Source organism: Poecile atricapillus, chromosome 15 (assembly GCF_030490865.1).
Source record: "Poecile atricapillus isolate bPoeAtr1 chromosome 15, bPoeAtr1.hap1, whole genome shotgun sequence".
In the NCBI taxonomy this organism is placed as follows: Eukaryota; Metazoa; Chordata; class Aves; order Passeriformes; family Paridae; genus Poecile; species Poecile atricapillus.
In genome coordinates, this window is record NC_081263.1 from 9,769,702 (window position 1) to 9,780,892 (window position 11,191).

The 11,191-nt window shown below is 48.1% G+C and overlaps 1 protein-coding gene across 2 annotated transcripts in view; it reads right to left on the bottom strand.

Annotated features, from left to right (window-relative positions):
- The window catches only part of TOP1 (DNA topoisomerase I), a 66,276-nt gene extending 58,343 nt beyond the window's left edge, over positions 1 to 7,933 (bottom strand). Inside the window, exons 1-3 of one of the 2 annotated variants that reach the window (XM_058850318.1) lie at positions 7,770 to 7,933; positions 7,249 to 7,273; positions 6,701 to 6,769 (exon numbers count right to left, since the gene is read on the bottom strand). In XM_058850318.1, coding sequence (XP_058706301.1) covers positions 6,701 to 6,769; positions 7,249 to 7,273; positions 7,770 to 7,802 — 127 coding nt within the window. In that variant the 5' untranslated portion in view covers positions 7,803 to 7,933. The remainder of the gene's footprint in view (positions 1 to 6,700; positions 6,770 to 7,248; positions 7,274 to 7,769) is intronic. The other variant, XM_058850320.1, reaches the window with a different exon arrangement.
- Between the last annotated feature and the right edge of the window lie 3,258 nt (positions 7,934 to 11,191).

The following is an 11,191-nucleotide window of genomic DNA, read 5'->3' on the forward strand; positions in this document are numbered from 1 at the left end:
TGTTGAGATTCAAGCAACAGCCAGGAAACAACGGGAACTTCCCCAGGGTGAAGCAGCAGTAGAATGTTTTATTCTAGCAGAGAAACAGGCCTTGAAGACATCACCAGAACTCTGTGACAACACTAGACAGTTAGCAAGGCAATTCTTACTTGAACTACTGTCCCTCTCCTACTCACCTTCCCTCATTACAGAACTCCATCTCTATCATTAGTATTAATAGAGAATTAATTGCCAAGGTCTCCCACGTCTCCAAAAACATCAAGTCTGATCTCCACCAGTTGTGTTGGAGGATCTCCCAGACTGTTTGTTGGGACTGGCACAAAACTGTATTTCCTGACACCACTCCTGCTGACACAGAGAGGGATTTAAAAAAAACTCCTAATTTTGTCTTAAAGAAGTTTGAGAATCTTTGATGCTAAGTACATGTTACAAAAGAACAAATTTCAGGAAGACTGACTACCGCTCCATATTCTCCACTTTCATTCTCAACTCTGGAGCTCTCACTTGTTCATCAGCTGAGCAGCTACAGAAGTCAAATTTAGAAACCAAATTTCCACTTGAAAACATGCAGGTATGCTCATATTTCTGAAGCCAAAACCAATTTTTTAATCCTCCTTTTACCATGCAGGTCACAAGAATTCAAAATTAACTTAACTTCACCCTTTCTTTTCACATCGCCATCCAAATGTCCTAACTCTTGCTGTGACATTGCAATATATTACTGCAGTTGACCAAGATCATTAGTTTAAAAATCAAGCATTCAAGGTGAAAATATTTCTAACTATAAACCTCATTAAATCCACTGGAACTATTTAGCATTTATGTCAGCCAGGACATTTTGAACAAATGCTGTGCTAAAAATACTGTAGTCTCATACACACCGGGAAACCACTACTACAACGTGTTCAGCTGAGCTAGGAAATAGCAGGAGCCTGCAGCAGAAAAGGCTCTCTCTGCTCTGCCTGGAACAGCACTTCCATGCTGTAGTAATTCCAGTGTTCAACCAGTGATGGACAGTGGAAGCCACCAGAGTGCACACAGAGGAACTCCCTGGAGCAGGCAGCTGCTGGCAGAGTAAGGACAGCACTAACTGGGAAAACTGTTTAAAAGGAATAATCCCACTGCAGCTATGAACTGGGTTTTAAATTCATTTTCTACTGTTTTTTTCAGAAGAGCAGAACTCACTGCTGAAACCACAGCAAGCCCATACCCTTCTCCCGTTCCCTTACCAGGAGGAACCATTCTGAAATCTAAAGATGATCCACATTTAAACGCTGACAGTGCTGAACAGCTCAGAACAGAGAGTCCTGCAGGGAGAAGGTACAGGCAAATGTGTCATATGCTCTGTCAGAAGGGACAGTCCCAGAGCAGCAAGCTGATAAACACTGATTTCTACATCAAATATCTTCTCTCAGATTTGGAAAGCTAAGACACAGACCTTCAAAAACCCAGGTAGAAGCAGAATACATAACACTAAATAGATTTTGCCCCCATGTTTCAGAGCGTGAGGTCTCCTAAAAAATGGGGAGCAGTACCTATAAAGCTGGAAGCCACAAAACCAATTAAATTTAATGAGCCAATAAATATTTGTGAATGACTACATGTCCTACAAGGATATGAGAAACTGTATCAGCACAACCAGCTCAAGCGGACTTGAAAGAGAAACTGTCCCATCTTGAAAAGCCACAGGAAAAATCTGCACTGATTTCCTAGGTTAAACTGTATTTCTCTTAAATAGTCACTGTGACATTAAAGCAGACCAGTAACAAAAAAGCAGATACACTGTCAGTGCTCCACTGATTTTAGCAGAACTACAGCAATTTACATCACCAGGAAGAATCTGACCTGGAGCCTCCCTCTAACAGGGCAGTAGCTTGTGCTATTTCAGCAGGTATTACTTTAACAGGAATCCAGTGAAATCATTAACAGAGGAATTTGAGTCAATGAGATGTTAAGTACTTGCTATAATTACATATTATTGCAGTTTCTGCTGACAGTGCAACTAAGGAGGCTGGAATTCAATGAACTATCTAACGAATATCTGAAATCACAGTTGTAAATGAAATTAAATCTGATTTGTGCTTGATCACATTTATGAGCTGTGTGTCTAATTTACATGAAGCCATGTAAAACAAGCACACTTTTACACAGGTCCCCTGGTTCAAAATTTTTCATGTTTCACAAAGTAAACAAAGAAGCCCTGATAACACATTATTAACAGAGAGTGCTTAACACTGGAGTAAAAGGAAAAACATCTTAAGAAAACCTGCTAGAGGAAGAAACACACGGGCCATTAACCCCCGAAACACATCTTCCAGCACATTTAAGTAATTCTGCTGAGTTTTAACAAAAACACAAGTTGGCTGCAGCTCCCACAAACGCACTCAACTCCCCACTCCCACCAGACACCCATTAAGTTTTAACCTAAATGCTGAATGTGTCAGAACAATTAACACAACAGACCTCAAGGTCTTTAGCAAAGCCCTTCTGAGGCTTCTGCTGGGGAAAATAAATGCAATCAACTTATGCAGCACACGATAGTGAAGAGCAGCTTACCAACAATATGTTTATTTACATTTCTGGGAAGTGTCATGAATGACAAATTTACTTCAGAGTACTCTCACCTATCACAATCTGAAGATTCCCATAGTGAAGCTACACTGTCATATCCTAACAAGCCCTACGAGAGATTGCTGTGAACATATTGAAAATCAATGCAAAAACAAAATTAAGAAATTTTGCAGAGATTGGCGTCTTATGTAAAATATTTCTGAAATAATAAAAAAAAACAACCCTAAGTGGTTGCAGACTTAAAACTACCCAAGTATTGTTCTGAGGCTGTGGGCAGCACTTCCCACAATGCAGGCTCACCACCAGCACTGCAGTCTGGAGAGAAGGCAAGGAGCCATGCAAGGAAGGAACAAGCTAAATTCTTCTAGATTCTCATCTCTGTGTATCACAGAAAAGGCAAAGGAAATTTTCAAGAGAGATATCAATCTGCACCTAAATACCATTAACTACCTTTTGTACTTTGGATCCCTTGCCAAACGTTTGACATTTAAAGCGTTCGTGAGACATGTTCCCAGGGAACTCAAAAGACAGTTTCTCCCTGACATGTCACACACACACAGCACAGGCAGTGCCTCCATGCTTCCTAAACCCGTGCAGTTTGTTTAGCACAGTGGCTCTAACAGCAGTGCTAAGGTACACACAGCCCTATGCCAGAAGTGGCCCTGCTCTCCTTCAAAAAACTCTCACCCATCCAGAAGGCGCCAGCAAAGGCAGCAGCAAGGAAGCACAAATCTGCTCTCCAACAGACTGTTTCACAACCACTGAGAAATCCTAAAGATCTCTGCTATGTTGCTCTACAGTTTGTTAGCATTTAAATCACCCACACCTCTTATTGCACAGCTCTGTCATACATGAAACATGAATTTAATGCAAAACACAGAACGTGCTGAAATTCCTTAACTTGTACGGCATTTGGTTCAGCACTCCTGTTATTTAATTTGAATTTCCCTCCTGCTCATTCCTGCATGTTGCCAGCCCGATAAATACACAGATGCCCCATGAGTGCTTGGGCCAACATAAAAAAATCTGCCAGCTCCTGATAAGGTGCTGCAGCAGTAAAGGCTTCGTTTTTTTCCCCCAAAAAATACTCACTGTTAAAGTAAGCCCCTCCTTCAACCATTTGAATTCCAGAAGCCACCTCTGTGATGCTGGACAAATTCACACTTGACTCCTGTTAATGCACTGTAATGGTTACTCCAGTGATACTTGACCTCAAACTGCATCTTAACATTACTGGCTAAATCAACTGGAAGCAAAAAGCACTGCTTGGGGTGATGTCTTCAGTCTCCACACTGAGCAGTTCTGGATTTCACACAAGTTCTGATCAGAGGCTGCTGAGCAGCCAAGGCACTAATAGCAGTTAGTTGAATTTAGTAGTTTTGGAATGCAATTTGATTATTTTGCAAACAAAAGTGATTTTTATCTACTGCACTCTGCAAACACAATAGGGGAGCTGAAAGTCAAGATAAATTGCTTTTAGTCTCAACATTTTCCTCAGTAGTAAGAGGTTGTTACATCCAACCTGAGTAACAAAGCTCTTAATGGCAAAACCCAATAGAATCAAAATCTGTGGAGGTGGGGACATTTTCAGCATCCAAGCTGTAGCTGGAAACAACAGTTTTGGACTCCATTTCCCTTCTGAATGCTGAAGACTGCAAGGATGTTACTTGCAGAAAAGGCTGGCTGTTTCAGCACAATACTGCTCTCAGCATGGTCTGCAAACAGACACTGCTAGGACTGAACACGGAAAATTCTTTGCAATGCGCACAGATACTAAAAATACAGCTAAGGTGAAAAAAATACCCACTATGGCCAAACAGGAGGGAGAACCTGGATACCGAAACGGAATGCAATTACTCAAGTTGGAATTTGCCCAGGACACTCTTGCTTAGAGTGATCTGGCTATTTAATGACAAGAAATAGCCAGGAACACGTATTTGCTGCTGGCACCCCCTCTCACAGCCATCACTACCCTGCTATCAATGAAACGGGTGTGTAACCAGATCCAGGCTCCCAGCTACAACCGGGCTGTGCCGTGGTGACCTGCAACGAGCAGATCCACCCAACCTATTGCAGCTGCAACAACTCGTGTGACCACAACCCGAGCTAGTGTGTCCACTGACCCAGATAGGAACATTAATAACAACAGGAAGCTTCAAAGTGCTTCAGCTGCCCTATTACTGATACATTAGTTAAAAGTCACCCAAAACATTCTCTATTAACAAAAATGTTTACTGCTGCTACACTCAACATTTACAATGAGTCAGTACCAGCCCCCAGAAAAACTTCCCTTCCCCCAAAAGTGAAATACAGGAGGCCTCAAAGGAGAGTTTGGCTCTACTGTTTAGTGCTGCCTGACAATAATCAAAGTCCAAACCAATTCTAAACATCTGGGGGGGAAAAAAGCCGGCTCTTGGGATTCCTACCACCCACTCCTAATGTTTGCCACTAAATAGGATCAAAACAAGAAAATAAGAGCAAGAACCTCAGTGCTCAGCCTGAGGAGAACCGCTGTTCTCTCATCTGCGTGTGACAATTCCCGACGCAAGAGTGCAAAGAGCTCCTGTACAGAGGAAACAAGGCTCGGAGCAAGCGAAGGTTTTCAGGGAGATCTGGGGTGGTCCCAAGGTCAGAGAGTGCAGTGTCTATTCAGCATTATTCCCTTAGCAAGACTAACAGGGTTACATGTACCTTCCAGTGCTGAAAAGGGTTTTGGGGTTTAGGGGGCTCTGATCAATGACAATGATGTTACATGACCACCACAAATAATTACAATAGGACTGAAAGGGTGATAATCCTACACTGGTATGGATTTGTTGGGTGTGCTTGATTTACCAGGAATTCAGTTTTTCCGTCAAGGTGTCTTATTCTGAATTTCTGCATTGAATTCCTTAAACACATGGTAGAAATAAAAACCACAGGAGTTTTAAGAGCTGTATGACTAAAACTCTTAGAAGAATAAAACAGCACATGGTCACAATAGAAGAGAAAAATCTGTCCGAAAGGTTCATTGGAAGATGGAGTCGAAAGGTCAAATATACATCACTTCCTCTATGTACAACAGTACTAAATAATTAAAGCTTACCAGCGAGTATTTTTGCCTAAATAAAGATGATCCTTAGATTAAGCAAGTGTTTTCCAGCATAAGAAGACTACAAACATTCCTACATAAGCTTATATTTAAATTGCTTCAAGAGTTACACCCGTACTTCTTGGGAGATCCACTGCACCCTTTTTCCCTGATAAGAATTATTCATAGAGCCCCGCTATAAATTCAGAATGGAAATGAAGACTTCAAAACCTGCATATTTGATACTGTCTGCTCCTGCTGCACACACACAATCACATTCCAATGAACTGACAGAAAGAAAGGTACTCGCAAGCGTAGATCTGTAAATATTTACATGCACTAGAGTCTACAAAGCAACCAGGCACGTGGACATCATCCAAAAAAGCATTCTAAAAATTAGTGTAACTATAAGTCAAGCAGATATTTTCAACCATCTTTTTTGTCCTCTACCACCTCAGCAGTCAGGGGACAGCTCAGAGCTCCTCACACATCCCAAAAAGTGACAGTAACACAAACACACACAAAGGTTGTATGTCCTCAACTCCCCTTCATCCTACTTAAGCCCTTCAATTTGACACCTATCAAAATGGGCAGGCTTGCAATCAGCTTGCTTCCTATAAAAATGAATAAATTTTCAGAAAAAGTTAGCAGTCATCAGGCTGATTAGAAAAGATAATATTGTATGCCTGTATATATAATGGAATATATATATACACATACAGACAGGTAAGCATATAGATTCATATATAAATATATACATATACAAAAATTTATATATATATAAGTGTATATATATATTTATGTAATTACAGGACGCCTGCAAATGTTTCTGAACCAAATTAAGTTAGCTTGCAAAGTCCCTGAAGTGATGCTGTCTACCTTTCTGGAATTGTCTACACTATGGTCTGCTGGGGTTTTTTAAAGTAGGTTTTTATTTGAATTTAAAAAAACCTCCTCTAACAAGGTAAAGTCACATCATTTAAATAGCAAGGAAGAAAATAAGACTGATCTTAAAATGGATGATGCAGCTTCTTTTAAAGAGCAACATGTTGCAATCACCTTTCATTTTAGGGGAAGGGAGAGATTCCCTCAAAGGAACAGAGACGGGGAGCAGTGGGGGGAGGGAACCTGCGATAAAAAAAAAAAAAAAAAAAAAAAAGCGACTTGAGATTTTTAATTTTTTTTTTTTTTTTTAAGCTAAAAAACTTTGCTTTCCCCTCGGTTACGAAGGGCTGGTGCCGGGGATGGCGGCCCGGTGCCTCTGCAGAGGCGGCTCGGCGGCAGCTCGGGGAGGAGGAGAAGGAGAGAAAAGCCACAGAGAGAGAGAGAAAAAGAAAATGGCGCAGAGACTAAGTCCCGACCGTCGACAAGGCGACTTTCCAGGGAGGAATCGGGGCCCAAAGGCGACCCCGGCAGAGCCGCTGCGCTCGGATCGGGGGCCTGCGGTGCCCCCACTCGGGGCGGCGGGGGTCGGGAGGGCCCGATCCCGCCGGGAAAGGGGGGCTTTTGGCAGCTCGATGGGAACAATGGGGCCGGTGAGCGCGGAGCCGGGACTTAGTCTCTGGGACGCCATGTCTGTGCGAGGGGCGCGCCGGGGCCGCACTCACCGTTCGCTCGGAAATCCGCCTCGATCTGCGGGGAGAGCACACAGGGACACACCGTCAGCACGCCCGGGTCCGCGGCGCTCCGGGGGACCCCCACCCCCGCCCTCACCCTCATTTTTAGGGGAATTAAATACCAAATGAGAAAAGCCCAGCGCGATGCGGAAGGTGATGGGGGAACGGGTGAAGCGCCCCCCGGCCCCGACACAGCTCATGGGGGGATCCCTCCCGAGCCCCCCAAAGGGGAGCGAGCCGGGGGAGCGCGGCAGCCGCCCCCTCCCCTTCTCCGGCCAGCCAGGGGGTCACACGCGGGGCCCCGCTCCCACAGCCCCCCATCCCACCGCGGGGGGACAGCTGGGCTGACAGGGCTCTGCCCGGACGAACGGGGGCGGCCGCAGGGCACGGTCCCCCCGCTGGGGCTACAGGGGGTGGCGAGGCGGCCAGCTCAGGGCCGGCACGGGGGGATGAGAGCACCGCGGCGGGGGTCCCCCGGGAGCGCGCCCCGAGGGCGGGCACGGGGCACTCACCTGGGAATCGTTGTGCAGCTGGTCCCCGCTCATGCCGGAGGCGCGGGCGGCCGGGCGGAGCGGGAGGAGCGGCGGGCAGAGGAGCGCCGGGCGGAGCGGGACGCGGGGAGCGCAGCGCGGTTGTGTAACAGACTAAGTCCCGGTTTCGACCTTCTGCGCAGGCGCGGCGCCTTTTAAAGCGGCGGGGAGAGGCCTGACGGGCCGGGGGTGGGAAGCGGCCGCGCGCCTATTTGCATCCGAGCCACGCCCCCCGGAGCCGGCATGATTTGCATGTGAGCCACGCCCCGCCGGCATGACCGCTCCGACCCGCCGCTCCCCCCCGCCGTGCGCTACGCCGGCTCTCTGCTTTACATATCCGGTCCCGCCCCTTCCTCTTCCTCCTCCAATAGACGCGCCAAAACTCTGCCCTCATTTACATGCGAGGCCACGCCCTCTCCTCGCGGCTGCCGGGCCCGGTGCATTGTGTAAGAACCGTGCTGCTCCGTGAGCCCAGCGCGCATGCGCCGCCTCCCCGCCCCGCCGGTTGTATTTGCATAAAAGCCCCGCCCCTGCGCTGAGGCCCCGCCCCCAGGGCCGCATGGCGGGAGGGCGGCTCTGAGGGGAGGCGTTTCCGCTGCCTCCCCGCGATAGCCCCACAGTGACACCCTCGCACCCCACGGGCTGTGAGGCCCTCGGGGCTTCCCCTGAAGTCCCGGCGCGCCAGACCCCCCCAACAGGCACCAGCTCATGGGCAATTTGAGCATTTCCAAGTGAGAGGAGGCGAGCGGTGTGTGCGCACCTGTCCCGCGGACCCCTCGTTATCAGCCTCTGTTATCTTGTGGCTGACCCCTCACTGTCGGTCTCTGTACGCCACCGCAGCAGGCTGGAGTGCCGAGGCCGCAGGAAGCACCGGGAGATGCTGAGGGGGGATGCAGACCAGGCAGGTTTGGACTCACTTGACTCGTTTAAGTCAAGGACGGCACTGGTGCATTGCATACAAGAGCATTAAAAAGGGATCAGCCCGCAAGGTTTTTCTCCTGGCATAAGCAGGCTCTTAAAATTTCTCCTACAACGAAATGGAGGGTAAAAGGGGGCCAAAGCTTTATTTTCTTTTAGCTAATGTGATAATGAAGCACGTGCCTGCCTAGAAAAACACTCCTCCTTCTTCAACCCAGACCTGAAGACATTTATTTCTGTTCCGCAGCAGCTCTTATAAACGGGTTTTCTTGTCGGTGTACTAAATGGCAGGTTTAGTATGCATGGCTGGTACGTGTCTCACAGGACTGCCTCCAGTCTTCTTGGAGCTTCCATCCTCTGCTGCAACACAGACTGTACCTTTCCTCAGCTTCTTTACACAACCAGAGCTTTGATTTGACACTAAAATAACCTGGCGCTGCCAGGCTATCTGAAGAGATACATCAAAATGTAAGCAGTGACAGCAGCCACCTATTTGCACTGCATATTTATATCCTGCAAAGGGAAAACTCTGTCACTTTCTTACCGTCTTCAGAAGAGGATCTGAGGACTTCCTTTTTTTACCGAGAGCAGGCAAATATTTCTGGCTCTGGAGCTGTTTATTATGCAAACTGCTTTAGTCACTGTTAGATTTTTAAATATAAACATAATGAAAGGGCTGTTTCAGACACCGGGAGGAGGTGTGTGCCCCTGGCTCACGAGGTGAAAGCAGGCTTTGCCCTGGGTTTGAGCCCCTCCTCGCTGCCATCCAGGGCTGCAGGGCTGTGTCTTTTGGGACAGCCTGGGAGCGGGCTGGCACCTCCTGCCAACATTAGAAATTCCTGAAAGCTCTTCCTTTGAAGCAGCAATTTCGCTTTAAACCTCACACCTTTGTCTCCCCAAGAAGCCCTACTCAGGTGGCTGTGCCTGCCGCAGGAAAGGGACCCGCCACCACCCCCGGCACGCTGCAGCTGCAGCCAGCCCTGCGCAGGGGAAGGCAGCACGGCCCCTTCCAGCAGCTGCCACCTTCACCGGCGTTTGCAAGCACGTCTGGTTGCAAAGCAGAGCCCCCGACACCGGCACACGAGAGCTTTAGTGCTGTGCTGCCAGCAGGAGCCTGCTGACAGCCGGCTGGGAGAGCTCCGCAGGAACAGGGAGCTTCCCAGTTTGGTATCTCAGGTCCTGACAAGCAGCGCTCCCGCGGCAGCAGTGCCAGAGCCATTAGTGACAAGCAAAACCTTGTGCTCTGCTGGCAAACACTTCACGCACCATGGAGGGAACCTGCAGCTGAGCCAGCCGTGCTCCAGCCAGAGCAAGCTGTCTCCCAGAAATCGCTTCCCATCTGCTGCTGTATCGCCTCCCTCTCTGGAGCTATATGGAACCCCACCTGGACACAAACCTGTGCAACCTGCTGTAGGTGAGCCTGCTTTAGAGAAGTCTGGACTAGGTATTCTCCAGAGGTGCCTCCCAAACCCAGCCATTCTGTGTGATCTGTTTTGTCCCCAGTTTTCCATAGGGTCATCCTTGAGCCTTCAGGGAGCCCCTGCTCTGTTGTTAGAACCCAAGAGGCAGGGAAATATACAGCTGGTTCAAAACACATTAAAGCGGAACACCTGTGTGGCCCCATCTGTTGCAATGAGCTGTACGATGAAAAACCTTCTGATCCCCAAACCTATAACCTGCAGCACCACCATCCAGGAGGTTGAACATCTCTCACCCCCTTCCATGCTGGCATCCCTTGGGACATGGAGGAAGGCTCGTAGAAGACACACCACTGTACAACCCAGGGAAGTGGTTGTGGGCCCAAGCCTGCCAGAGTTAGAGAAGCATTTGGACAATGCTCTCAAGCACATGGGATTGTTGGGGCTGTCCTACGTGGGAGTTGGACGCGGTGATCCTTGTGCATCCCTTCCAGCTTGAGAGATTCTGATTCTAACCAACCCTTTCCACGGTGGAGGCTGGCAGTGAAGGGGTTAACGTGCTGGGACCTGCTTCCCTGGCGAAGCTGTGCACGCCCCATCAAGATAAATGGGGGAAGTTCACACCTCTGAGAGCTGTGGTCTCAGTCCGGGGCTCCCTGGGACCAGTACATCACCATCGGGTTAATGCAACCTAGGTGATTGCCTGCAAAAAGAAACAGCTGGAAACTATGTGTTTAAATTAAATCATAAATCATCCAGGCTACAAAACCATGGAAAAGCCTCCAGTTCTTGATCCTGGTGAATTGTGAGATTTGATTTATCCGGTGCACTGGGGGCCTCATGCTGTGCTCAGAGTGCATGGTTTGGGTGAGGGAGGTGGGTGCTGCTGTCCTGGCCAGCGTTGCAGGATGTATCAGGATGGGATCCTACACCGTGCTCCAGCCTGAGTCCCCACTCTTCTGCACGGACCAACACAAGACAAGAAACCTCGACATCCAAACTCCTAAACCCTCCACAGCCCACTTCCCAAGCCTTGCTGGCCTTAGGTGAAGCCATCTACATTGTGCT